Source organism: Primulina tabacum, chromosome 5, assembly GCF_025594145.1.
Source record: "Primulina tabacum isolate GXHZ01 chromosome 5, ASM2559414v2, whole genome shotgun sequence".
Lineage (NCBI taxonomy): Eukaryota > Viridiplantae > Streptophyta > Magnoliopsida > Lamiales > Gesneriaceae > Primulina > Primulina tabacum.
Genome location: NC_134554.1, coordinates 16,695,548 through 16,710,030, shown reverse-complemented (window position 1 = coordinate 16,710,030; position 14,483 = coordinate 16,695,548). Strand labels below are relative to the sequence as shown.

At 35.9% G+C, this 14,483-nt stretch overlaps 1 protein-coding gene across 2 annotated transcripts; it reads left to right on the top strand.

Annotated features, from left to right (window-relative positions):
- Window positions 1-5,724: 5,724 nt before the first annotated feature.
- On the top strand, window positions 5,725-7,004 carry LOC142547128 (uncharacterized). Of its 2 annotated transcripts, none has more exons than XM_075655235.1 (2): window positions 5,725-6,597; window positions 6,677-7,004. In XM_075655235.1, exons 1-2 carry the CDS (start codon window positions 5,923-5,925, stop codon window positions 6,683-6,685), a joined length of 684 nt encoding a protein of 227 aa, XP_075511350.1. In that variant the 5' UTR covers window positions 5,725-5,922; the 3' UTR covers window positions 6,686-7,004. The 2 variants fall into 2 exon arrangements, with proteins under 2 accessions (XP_075511350.1, XP_075511349.1); XM_075655234.1 differs by having other exon boundaries at window positions 5,733-6,597; window positions 6,697-7,004.
- Window positions 7,005-14,483: the final 7,479 nt, after the last annotated feature.

The following is a 14,483-nucleotide window of genomic DNA, read 5'->3' as shown; positions in this document are numbered from 1 at the left end:
GGCTAGTTTAGGGGCAAGGGCGGAAGCCGCGTTGGATGGGCGAGGCGATGTGCATGGTGCAAGGGCTGGTTGATGGGCTAGCGAGTAGGGGAGGCTAAGTGGGAACGCGCGAGCGTTGGCGAGGGGTGTGGGCTTGCGAGGGGAGAGGGCTGGCGAGGTTGGTGGAGGTGCGAGGCGAGAGCTAGTGCAGGGGCAAGAGTGTAGGCGGCGGTGAACTGGCGCGGGCGAGAACAAAGTGATGGCAAGGGGCAGGCGAGGTTGGCGAGCGTGCGAGGGTAAGGCGACGGGCGTGGTTGTGGAGCGGCGTGGGTGTGGAGAAAATATTAAGTGGAGATGGGAGAATGAAACAAGGTGGGGAATAAATGACTATCTATAGAGGAGGCCGACACATATCTGGCCTTTTAAAATGGGAAGGTGATTTAATTTGTTTCCAAATTTTTGGAGACTAATGAGAAACATGGGAAGAATGTTAACCGATGACAACACAATTAATTGAACTTCAAACCTGAGATTCGGTTCGATTTGGGAGGAGGAGACTGATGATAACCCACGAATGAGCCCATCAAGATCAGACCCAAACCGGATTTTGGACTCGCGGCCCATCCCTAGCCAAGATAAAAGGCCCATGATGGAACTCACGTATTCTCCTATAAATATCAGGTTTGAGAGTTTAATTGTTCATTCACTATATTGATTTCAGCAGCACCCTTAGCTGCTTTCTCATTATATTCTCAGTCTCTGACTTGAGTGTCGGAGGGGCTATACCAGAACACTCTCCCGGCTCTCTTCTAATGGTCTCCTTCGTGATTTCAGACCTAGAGTAAATTCGAGCTCTACATTCGGACTAGCGTCACCTGCTGGAACCGAACCCTAAATTTTCAGTGAGTATCATGAATCATTGGTACGAATTGGAATAGTGTCATGATGAATTGGAAAGGCTAACAGTTAGCTCGATAATGGACAAGCCAGCCTAGTAGGGCGAACGGTCGAATCATAATAACAGTCATTATTCTTGATTAGGTTTTACGCCAGTTGTCATTTCGAAAGAAGGATGACGTTAGCCTTGGGTTGACATCAATCATGTTGTTCTTAGTTAGGGTTGACATCGACGGTACTGTTGCTGGTGAAGGGGTGACTTCGAGTGTCAAGTTTTGTTGCCCCGATTCAAAATTCGACAAATACTTTGGAGCCCAGGTCTGGTCTTGCCCATTTAGTTCAGGATAGTGAGTTCAGCCATAGCTCAACTAGAGTGGGGGACTGATGATTCCCCGATAATGTATTCAATCCCCATTTGAATTGAATTGGATTGAGTTAGACTAAAGATAGAAGTTGGAGGAAGTGGATGGGGTCAGGGTCAAGCTGACCTCGGGTCCTCGAGAATGAGGAGTAGAGGGACAAGAAGGAGAAGGTTGAGGCAGGCTGGTAAGGGAAACGAGGACCTGGGGTCCGAAGAAGTGTGTCCGGGCTTGTGAGTTAAATGTAAACGCTAAGTATGAGGACCCGAACTACCGAAGATGGGAGCAAAAGGTAATTAGAGGGTGGTGAATGGGGACAATGGAGGGAGAAGATCTAAGGAATTTTGAGTGGATTGAGTATCAAATCTTTTTCTAGATATTTGTATATCTAGTTAAGGGAAGATTTCTAGATAAGGAAGGGGTATCGATAAGGAAAGAGTCATAGCTAGATAAGGAGGATTCAACATTCAATCAAGAAGTGAATCTTTCCATGATCTCTATCACCTATGAAGGTTTGCCTATAAATACAAGGTTCACATAATCACATTGCACTTGTATTCATTCAGTATTCACAATACTTTCACTAAATGAGTTTTCTCTCTTTTTCGTTATCTCAATTTTGACTTGATTGTTTGAGTGATCATGTCAGAAAACTCTTCCTGCGTCCTTTCATGAGTGTTTGGTTCGTGTGTGCATTCTAGGCCACGATTTACTAAGGGATTCTGCAGGAGAAAGTTGCCACATCTACCCAAGTTTTTTCAAGTATCAACAGAAGTGAATGCAAATTACGCGTATGACTACTAACCCAAAAGAATGGGCAATTATGTCATTGCATATCCTCAAAAGCTGGAATAAGTTCCTTTTAATTAGCAGTCTAGCATTATCAAAACAATATATCTTTAAGAAACCGATATGAAAGTTGGAAAATATCCACAAAATTACCAACTCAACGCTAACTTTATGTTTGGGCTTGGCCTAATCAATTCTTTTTATTGAATTTGGTTGGGTAAAGTGACTAACATTTGGATTGTCAATTCAACTAACATATTTTATGTGGTGAGACGATCCAAACCTGTTTTTTGTAGAAGATGCACGTCTAAATTGGGGTTGGCGTAGATTAGTTCCGAGAAAGTTAATTAGTTAATTTATAAAGAATGAGATTTGATAACTTAAAAATAATGGTTGCCGATTAGTTGATTAATATGTGTTAGCATTTAGGTATCATTTCATTAGGTTTTAATATGACCTGAATTTAAGTGATAATTCAAATAATGTTTTAGTCCTCGTAAAAACGTGATGGAGTGATATTTTATTTATTTATTTAAAAAAATTATATAAAATTTAATTTTCTTCCTAGCCTTGCCTTTCGTATTGAATCTTTGAACCCTCGCTCATTTGTTGACTTTTTTTTAAAGACTCGTTTGCTTATATTAGAATAAGGAATTGATATTTATATTTCATTTGTTGTTATTTATACTTTATTTGTGAATAAATTTAACACATATTCTACACATAAAGTGGAGTATAAATAACAAAAAATGAAATGTAAATATCGACTATCTTGGAATAGTTGTTTCACTTTTTCTATAAAAAAAAAAAATTGTTTTCACAAGCAGTGATATACTTAAGTTGCATTCCAATTCCACTCCTAACTCTAAATGGTAGCATTCTATGTGAATAATTTTATAATGATGATTTTCGAATTAAGCAAATTTCTTAGAACAAGGAGTAATATGTGAATAATTACAAAATTTTAATTTTAGATACCATGTGATTTCTCAATAGAAAAGCGAGAGAATTTTTTTAGTTTTGTGGATTTTGAGATAATCTAGAATGAATAGAAGGAATGGATCAAATCCAAAACAAAAAAAAAACGAAAAATTCAAGTGCAATAAAAATTTAGTAATCCGATAAGATTTTTGTATCATTTTGACGACATGGCCGAGTGGTTAGGCGGGAGACTGCAAATCCTTTTTCTTCAGTTCAAATCCGGAAGTATTATTATCAAACAAAAAACCAGAAATCTCTACTTTTCTTTTATTCCGCTGATATACTCGTAAAATGGAATGATAAAAATTCAAAAGCTCGATGGTCAAAAATAAAGGCATAAAGTGTTATCTTTTGGATCAAAGGGTGCCTAAATATTAATTGGGTGTTCGCTGAACATGCCTCTTCTGATATAAAGATTGGGAGATGATTGAGACTTGAAGACGCAAATTTCAAATTTAGATGGAAACCAAGTGTTTTATTTTGAATATTTATTATTTATTGTGGACCAAACAAGAGAATGCAAAAATTTCTATAGGATTATCTGACAGATCAATTTTGTGATAATTGTCTCTTATCTGATCCGATGCATGAAAAAATATTAGTTTACCTTTCATGTATGAAACCGATTGATTCGTATCATAGATATAGAGGTCTGATATTGGCTTATATAAAATATATACTCAAATGAAAATGTAAAATAATTAGATACTGAGAAACTATGAGATAGCACGTAATCTTATGGACCATTCATTTGTTAGTTGTTATGCACATAAGACATAGATATTTATTTATGTAGCAATGCAGGGATAAGACCACTTTGTGAGATTTAGACCAAACGACGTACCAAAAATATCTTCCAAAATTTGGAATTGAAACATATTTTCCGATTTTGGTTCCAAAATTAGATCCGACTTCAATGATCTAGTTTAGGAGTGGTATATTGTATTATATCGTAACAAAAATTGTATACCGATGGTATGAGAAAATTTTATATCATACCTTAACGAAAATTGTGATACATATAACTAGACAAAGATTATACCGAAATTATAAGATATGTTGAGATTTCGGTACGATATCGGTATGTATCTTTTTATACCCGAAAAAAACTTTATAATTTTAAAATTAAATTTATTGTTTAAAAATATTATATATTTTTAAATTTTTATATATTATTTCGGTATTATCGAAATTTTCAAATTTCATACCGATATCGTACCCAAAAATTCGAGATCGTTACCGTACCATGCCGAAAATTTGGTAAATTCGATATTTTTTTTTACGGTAATCTCGATACGTCGAAAATTCGTTATTTTTCTCAACTCTAGTGTAGCTATGATTTGGGTCTGATTCAAAGAAAGTAAGAAACGGAAACTAACTGTGTAAATTATACATAGAGAATTTAATCTATGTAATATAAATTATTTAATTTATATTAAAATTTAGATGGTACTTTTTTTTTGGCAAAAAATTAGATAGTACAAACTTTTATACTATATAATTATTAAAAAAATTAAATTTAACTAAATTTTCATCACACCCATCATGCGGATTTTTTTCTTTCTTCACGCTCTTTAAATATTAAAAATAAATTTAGTTTCATATCGATTTAAAATGGATCATACCCCTCGAGCAATTATCATGAATATTATCGAGCAATTAAAATTTTCAAGCAACTGAATTTTATTTCCATCTTTTATTGAAAACAAAACCATCTATTTAGAGACGGGGCTTGTAGCACAGTGGTCTCACCCATCATATTAGCTGGCTCCTCTCCTCAGGTTCGATCCCTCCTCCCGTGTATGTTGTAATAAAAAAAAATCATCTATTTTTAAATAAAAATAAAAAATTAGAAACTCGACTAAATTTAACTAGAAACTCGACTAAATCAAGTTAAATTCATTATTTACTGCATCTTTCGCTCTTCATGATCTTCCACTTTATCTCAATAAATATTATTCCTGTCCCATTTCTACAAGCAACTGCTGACCAAACATCCCTTTTATTCAAAAAAGAAAAAAATACCACCTTTTATTTTATAAATACATTGATCAGATACAACGCAACAATATAATATTATATATTATATGTATCCATAAACATAACACAAACTCTTCCAGACAACTTCACGGATCAATTTTGTGAGTCGTACTTTTTATTCGACCCAACTCATGATAAAATATAATTTTTTTTGTCAAAAATATTATTCTACATGATAAATATGAATCAGACCAACTCATTAAGATTGTCTACTCTAAACATAAACCTTAACTAACAAATAAATACACCTATCCCTTTACATCTTTAGTAATAGTTTGTATAAAAATAGGGTTAATAAGACTAAAACGAGCATCAATAGCGTGGAAGACTGTTCCACTCCTCCTCTAGAGAGATATCAAACTTCCAAAAACTGAATGAATCGAGTTTACTCCGAACTTTTACAAAAACAGGACAAAACCAAACCGAAGCAAGTAATCGAGTCGAGATAAAGAGGTTCGATCGGTTGAACTTGAACCGGAATCTTAATCACCTTCCATAACAAGAACTTACTCAAGTAATTTTTAAGAGATCTTCAGACTAAATTATTCCATAAAAAAGTGACAATTTAACTTTCAAAAGAGGCTCCGAAAAAGAAAATGACGGGGTAAATATCAAGCAGGGCAGAGTGCTATTTATGGGTAGAGGGGGACCATTGAATTGAGCATTCTACATCTTGGCACGTAGCCCTCCTGTCCTCTCAGCTAAATGAGACAGAAGATAGAAGAAGATAGATTCATTACACAGCAGCATCCGCATCAACATCGCGGGGTGCCCTATTTTGATTAGAATTCCTCGCTACACTCCATGAAAAACAGCCACAGCAACCTGTCTTTGAATTTACCACCATTACCAAGAAAAAGAACTAACTTCCAGAGAGATGGATATTGAAGAGTGGGAGCTTCTCCCCGACGAGGGATTTCTTGGAATTCATGATGATGGAGGGAAGACGATTCATCCCAAGAGTGTTTTCCACATGAACTACTTCATAAGTCCTTCGAATGTTGTTGATTCTGTTTCCCAGCATCATCCTAATGATCATCTCCCACCTCTCTCTCTTCATCCTCTGGAACCAAGACTTCCGAAGAAGCCACCGGATCAAGAATCTGCTATACCACCGGTGGAGATGATCAAGAAGATCACGCCTCCAGCAACATCATCAGACCCTGTTTCACAAGTTTTCTTCAAGAAAATGAAGGAGACCGAATTTGTCGACATCAAAGTGGACTCACCAAGGTCCGGTTCTGCTAGTAAGGGATTCATTCCTCAGATCGAAGGTGCTGCGGTTTTTCAGTTCGAAGAGAAGGGGGGCCAGAACGCCGTTCCTTGTGGTGTTTCAGAAATGGAGATCAAAGAAGACAACAGCATGGACTCGAAGAAAGGCGAAGGAGGAGGATCGGACACATGGAAATGGAGCTTAACTGGGATCGGTGCTCTTTGCTCACTCGGGGTCTCTCTTTGCTGCATCATCGTTTTCCGCAGCAGCCACGGCATGAGTAACAAACATCCTCAGCAGAATCAAAAGCTTCAAAAACAAACTCACCCCAATGACAAGGTTAGAACCCAAAACGTATCAAATCAAACATTTTCTAGCTCACTGTATTTCATTTTGGGCTTTTAAAGTGGTGCTATAGATCTTCTAGCATGTTTGCAGAGGATCAAGCAAGGCGTAAACCACTCAAGTAGGCTAAGCGAAGCAGTTCGTGCGGTGAGAGGAGTTCAAATAGCTAAAGCACGTATCACTTTCGGGGGTCACTACGATGCAGCTATCTGAGCACAAGAAGAATTATGGTATGGGATGGATCAAGAAACTAAGAAAACGCATATTTCATATGTTTATATCGGTTTTTGTAAAAAGATGTGTGATTATATTTTGGTTAAAGCGATATCCATTAATGTGAAAAATCCATTCCAAGTCTACGCACATCATCAATGTAACAAAAGGGCACAACAGTTATAAATCACATACACGCAAGTTGGCCCCAGTCTTCCCAATTATATATTCCACAGAGAATTCCTGGGAAAAGGTCTTTAGATAAGTAAATAAACATCAATGCTGTTTGACTGGGTTTAATTCAAATGCTTACCACAGAAATTAGAATTGAAAAAGGATCAAGCAAGGTCCTCTGACTCACAGATTGTGTCATTCAGAAAAAGATCTTCGATGAATACAATTTTCTTTCATTGCCAACTTCTAACTTTTAATGCATTCAATTCCTCTGAGGTTTATCAGACAACCAAAACAATCTCAAAATATCACATCTCAGTACTTCAAGTATGTCATATTACCAATTCCTCAACATATACCACCAACACAAGAAGCCAATGGCCCAATGCTTCCTACCTGCCTGTAGCCTACATGTTAACACACAGCCTTTCATACCCACACAATAATATCCAATGCACCATTCTACGACTGAAATACATGAAACTACTCTTTAAATAGACGGGTTTCATAACAGGCAGCACATAAAAATGTTAGAATTCTAACTGTAAGGAGATAAAGATCCCCTCCACCCCACCTCCAAACAAAAAAATAAACATCTGAATATGATAAATCTTAAGGAGTACCAGGTCAAAGAGAAGCCTCGCAGATGTAGGGAAATAACAACAACCAGTTGGATAAAAGATTTAATCTTTATTCCGATCCTTTTAACACAAATTGATTAATCTTGTTTAGTAGATGTCTTACACTAATTAATTTTCCAGAAAATAATTTCTTCTTAGAGAATATGGACACATTTAGAGGCAAATATCCACATGTTTATAACAATTTCACACTGAATACAGAGCATGTCAGAAGTATTAGCTGAACTGTTCAATTTTTCTTAAAATAATTCATAGTAAATGTTCTTTGGGAGCAATAGAAAAGTTTCCAAACTTTCTCTCTAAATTATCTCTCTTATTCATTCTTTTCTGGAGCCAACCAAGCTTGGACTAGGAAAATTGCAACTCCTCATTATCGTCTGAGCAGATCAAAAGAGTCCTTGCGGTCAAGAGGAAGAGAAAAAACCGGTGACACTAAATTTGTGACAGGTCGAAGCAATTGCAGAAAAGAATCAAATATTAAGAATCTAAGTGCTTATGATGAAAGAAAATGTGTTCATCTCAAATCAAAAGCAAAAAAAACACTATGAAGAACTTACATTTTTGCACCATGTATGACCAACAAAAGTAAATATTGGGATTGAATAATGCATGTTGTGGCAAGAGCATATTGTTCTGCCCGTACTTTTCGAAATAACTCTTCCGCCTTGACCACTCACTAGTATCAATAGTCTCCATTTTTTCACAGATAAGTGGACGAAAAACCGATAACATAGAAAGTACATCAAACAAATAAAATTCCAGCATCAATGACACTGTTTCATTAACAACAATGTTGTTCATTACATCGAAAGCTGCGTCTTCAACAGAAAAAGCTCTTTCCAGCTACTTCATATTGCTTAAAAAACAGCTCTTAAACAACCCACGACAAAAAACAACCATTCCAACCTTCCCAATCACAAAAATTGCAAGAGTGCCTCAGATTCAACACGGCCCTCTGTAAGAATACCAAATCTGGAACCTTTGTTGTAAATCGTATTTTCTCGTGTCCAAACGCAGACGAAGTTTTAAGATTTTTAAATTTTGACATTCAAAATTATTGTTTGAGCACTCACATGACTTTACTAAAAACTGAGAGGCAGCTCACAAACCCAAAAATTTGCAAGGTGGCCGAAAATTAAGAGCATGTAGGAGAGGATTCTCGAGAGTTGCAAGTGTTGTGGAGGTGGAGTTTCAAGTCTCCTAATTAAATCATACATTCATAACATAATTTTCATAATTAACTTTAATGTGCTTGTTAATTAAGTGAAATAGTCCAACTAGTTTAATTAATTAATTCAAAGTCCATTAAGAATTTTAATTATTTAATATGTTGGACTTGTACTCTTACAAGCCCAATAAACACAACTCTCACTATATTTAATTTAATATTTAATAAACTCAACTTTTGAGTTTAATAAATTAAATTCTCAAATTTTATAAATTCAGCACTTTGAATTTATTATCTCATAAATTCAACTCCTTAAATTTATTTTTTCAAAATTTAATTATTATAAATTCAACTTCTTGAATTTACTATATTATAATTTTATATAAATTCAACTCATTGAATTCATTCTCTCAACGGTAACAAATGATCCAGTGCTTGTGTGACCCTCAATAATTCAGGGATACAGCTAGCCATGGGTTCACAACTCTTTTTGATTCAGAACATTTTTCTTTATTCAGGCTTACCCTAATTCGCCCTATTATATGTATCAACAATTGATCATGAGAATGTAAGATATCATATTTATGATTAAACTCATCGAATCATGGTAAGAGCGTCTAGTAGCATCACCTCATGATTCCCTAGGTATCACTGATAGTGCCTGCAAGAACCAGTCGATTATGATTAACGTACAATAAGGCTCATTCATCTTATATATCCCGATCGAATCTGCAACCATTGGTTCATCGAAAGTTGCATAAGAATTCAATAACTGTGTGACATATCTTTGAGAATAAATAGTGGCATCGCATTTATAATTGGAGAACTCTTTCCCTAATGTACATCTCACACTCTGGCCAGAGATTTCATGTACTATTATTTCATCATATCACACAGGATATCTACACCCGTTGGTGAGCGGTGATTTCCCGACTACAATGCACTAGCTCCTACATGTGTCGCAAATGTACCCAATCTCGCCACCTGATAACCCTCCTGGAGTCGGTAAACGAGTCAAAGCACAGATCTAGCGTATAGAACCTCAATGTTATCCCGGATCGTAAGGATTAATGATGTACAATCATAACCACGGACTTATCCTCTCGATAAATGATAACCACTTGGAAATTCCTAGGGAGAACAGTTCGGTATAATCATCATGCGACTACCCATCTGCGTGTTTGGACATCTCTATGCCCTTACCAAAAAACGCGATACACAACACTACAGATGCTAGTCTCGAGCTCAAGCGACCTTTATCCATATTTTAGGCAGAGGAATTGACTAGGAACGAATTTAGATTATACAGTGTTTACAAATGAGTTCAACATCGAATTACGATTCATTTGTATTAAAGTATAATCAAGATTTTTATCTATGTTGATCACATGTGTATACAGATAAAAAAATAACAAATCATGAAATAATGCATTATATTAAAATAAAAATTGTTCATTACAACTGAATCATTAAATTCTCTAGCCAACAGTTGGCTTACAGGGCATCTACTCTAACAGCCTTTACTTGAAGCAGATGATTCAGACTGAATCACAACGTAAACAAACTTTAAACTTCATTTCCAGTACGCAGAGGAACAAATTGCCGATTGATAAACAAAATAGCAAACAACCATACATACAATGAGTAATAGCGATGATTAATTGCCTAATCAGAGTGCAGGCCTTCTTCTTGGAAATGGAAATCTGACAAGGAAGAGGAAGATGAAGAAGAAGAGGAAGAGGTGAGATAAGGGCTGTCGGGGTAAGGGAAGTAGAAGAAGGTCCAGAGCTCGAAGGCGAGGCCACGGAGCTGGTGCAGAGGCAAGCAGAAGAGGAGATGGAGAACTTGATCTGTGGGCAATCGTTGTGGGTTGCACACTATGTAATGACAAGCATTTGCCGACACTTTGGCTACCCCGACCACCGCTGCGCCGCTGAACACCATCTTATGATCCCGATATTGATCTTCGTATCGAAAACAACAATAATAATATAATAATTACAACAAATAATAATGAAAGGCTTGCAATCGCCAATTAGGGATTTTTTGTGTCAAATTTAAATTGGATTTTCTTCGGTGGCCATGTTGTTTGTCGTCTTAGGTTGCTACGTAATTCAATGCAGGGGTGATTATCGGTTCTAAGGTTTCGGTTCTGAACCGGTACCGATCGGTTCTAGATCGGGTGGTGCCAGAACCGGTCGGAACCGTTTCGGCATGGTTTCGAACCGATTTTGTAACCAATCCAATCTTGGACCGGTTCGATGACTTTTAGATCCGTTCTGGTTCAGTTTTGGACCCGTTCCGAGTTCTTTGTTCGAATATTATTATTTTTAATACATAATTACTTTTATTAATGAACATTTTTTATTTAGTATTTTGAGTTGAAACAATACTGAATAATCATAAAAATAAAATAATTGAAATATTGATTTTACAATTGAAAATCTAAAATTCATCACGATTTATTAAAATATATTTTGAATATTCTTGATTTTCATCATAACTTGAGCTTTGAAATTCGTCGATTGCGCCAGCTGTCACGTCCCGGGACGGGGGTTGGTTGGCATCGGCGTTGCTCTCAAATTTACATTCGAAAACAACAAGCCTCAGAAGTACAAAATTCAGAAACCAGTCTTTTATTCATAATATTCATTGTCTGATACAACTCGAAAAACAAATGTTTTACAGTGGAAATGTAAAACCAAACATAATATCATTTTAACAGATACAACGGAAAGATAATTTAGAACAGTCTTCTTCACCAGCCCCAGAATTGAGTCTGTTCTTCCTCTTCTAACAATTCTTCCTCGTTCTTATCTGAGATGGGTTTGATGGGTGAGTGATATGGTTGTCACTCAGTAAGTGGGGGCGGGAATAACTCCCAGTTTTCAAAACCATTTTTAAACAGAAACAGTAATACGAATGATATACAGAAATTCTTATTTTCAGAACAGAAATCAGTATTCAGAAATCAGAAATCAGTATTCAGTAATCAGTAATCAGAAATTTATCAAGTAAGCACGTTCGTGAATTTCATGGCTAAACTGATATCAGTCCCCTATATGTTCTCTCCTCTAAGGCCAGTAATCAGTAATCAGTAATGTTCAGAATATATATTCCTACCATTAGTTCACTAAGTTTCCGTGCTTCAAAAATCAAATATCAGAAATCGAACATACAGAAACTTTGCTTTAAAACATAAATCATCAAACTGGATTCAAGATATTTATACATAAGCCCACTTACAGTAATTTGCTGGAGAGTTTCGGTTGAAGTCTGGAAATATGCTTGCTCTCGCTACTGGTTTCTACTGCTCGAAAATAAGCACTCTCTTAACTCAAAAATTCAAGTGATAACTCAAGATTTGTGTAACACCAATTCAGAAGTTTGAGGGTGTTATTTATAGGCAAAATTCTGACTGTTAGCCTCCCAATTAATGGTTATAATCTGCCATTAACAGCCTTTATTCCGTGTTAAATGCTTCAGTTACAAGTCATATGCTGAATTAGTAACTGTCTGCTGGAATTCTGTCTGCTGCTGGATTCTATCTGCTGGAATTCTATCTGCTGGAAAAACATATCAGCTTCTAAAATATTAGCTGATGCTGGAATTGTTAGCTTCTGCTGGAATTTTCTTTTGCTACTGAATATTGCTAGCTGCTGAAAAATGCTATTTGCTGCTGGAAATTCAGGTTCTCACACCACCACTCATATTTTTTTTTCGGCCGCAAACCAATCTTGTAGGCATGTTAGCATAGAAAGTGTTTCTGACTTTAAATTAGTTTTTTGTTCACTTATGATCCTTCCAAATACTGAAAATGATTATTCAGAATCAACACTCTAACTTTGAATGGGTATGACATCTCTTGCAATTGCAGCTAACACTAGATAAAGTTTAGAATTTACTTTCCACCAATCAAGAACATCGAAATTCTCCGTGGTCTCAATATATTGGCTTAGATAAATTTGGATCTCATTGTAATCCGTTGTTGTCACCGATTTTCCTTTGAACTTTCGTCGTTTCAAACTTTGAAAGAAGTTCAGTGCTCCACTTTTGATTTTATATGTCGGCATCTCCTCCGGCTACGCACTCGGTTCATCACATTGTTCACGAGCATAAAAATCAAACAATTCTTGGAGATAATGCATGATTGACTTCTTTTGATCGTCAACATTCTCCCGAAGAAATTTAACATAATATTCAAAAAACACGTCTAACCTTCCTTGTTTTTTAATATGATCTAATAATGTTGCTAAACCATGTACAATTGGGATAGTTTCCCAATATTTTAAAATTTTGTTTTCCATATTTGAAACAAAATCACGCATAACAGAATTATTACGATATTCAATAAATTTATAAAACATATTGAAACCAAAGATAGAAACATTATTGAAGTAGGGTAGTTAATGCTAGAAAATTTCTCGGTTGCTTTTTTAAAAATTTCTAACAAAGAAACACATTTATTCAAAATATTCCAATCATCGTCAGTTAGCATTAAATATTCTACCGTAGTATTATTGTAATATGGAGTCACTAGTAGAAAAATCGAATTTTACTTCGGCAGGCTTTACTTCGCCAATAATAAATTATGAAGTAATACATTATCAATAACTTCAGTAATAACACAAGCGAAGTTAAATAATATATTTTACTTCGTATGTTTAAAAACACGGGTTTCACTATATTTTTTTATTATATTTTACTTCGGCATATCAATGCTGATGAAGTAAAAAATTAGAAAAATAAGTTCATGCTGAAGTAATAAGATGAACCGCGCCGATTAACATAGGAAACTAAACTATACGGAACATTTAGCGACGAGGTTTAATCGCCGATGTCAAAAACCGTCGCCGATTTAATTAGCGACGGTTGTTTAATAATCCGTCGCTATGAGCGACGGATTGTAACCGTCGCAAATTTAATTAGCGACGGGTTTTTAATAAAACCGTCTCTATTAGCAACGGATTTTTAAAAACTGTCGCTAATAGCGACGGCTTTTTAAAACCGTCGCTGATTAATATCTTATATTCAGCGACGAGCTCATTTGATCAATCCACATTTTTCTTTAAAATTAACGCTAACACCACGCCGTTCCACTCACCGCCGTTCGTTTCGAACTACCAACACCACCGCCGTTCGCTTCGAACCACCAACACCACCGCCGTTCGCTTCGAACCACCAACACCAAGAGGATGTACCTATGCTTTACTGATTCTGCACTATCAAGTTTAAGGTCACTAATTTTCTGCAGGTCCACAAAGTCAGGTGTGAGATATATGAGGCAACAATTACAGATTTTCTTGTTTTATTGTTCTTTGGGTCCTTGTGTTATCTGATGATTTTGAGTTGTACAGGTTCGAAGACTAGCTTCAATATACCGATTGGGAAGTTTGTGTAGTGAATCTGGCAAGAAGAGGTAAAATATTAAACTTCATGTTTTTTCATGGGTGTAAAAAGTTATCACTCCATTTAACGTTGAGCTCAATCAAAGAGGAAGAAATTGAATCTCATCAATAACTTCTGAGCATTTGCCACCAAAGATTATTTTATCTCGTATGATTTGTGGGCGAAAAAAAATGTTCCACAATGTGGTGCGGGCTTACGCAGAGCAGGTGACTGTTTATTTCTTCATTGGGTAGATTATTATTTATTCTCTAAGTTTGTTTCAGTTGGATGAAGTT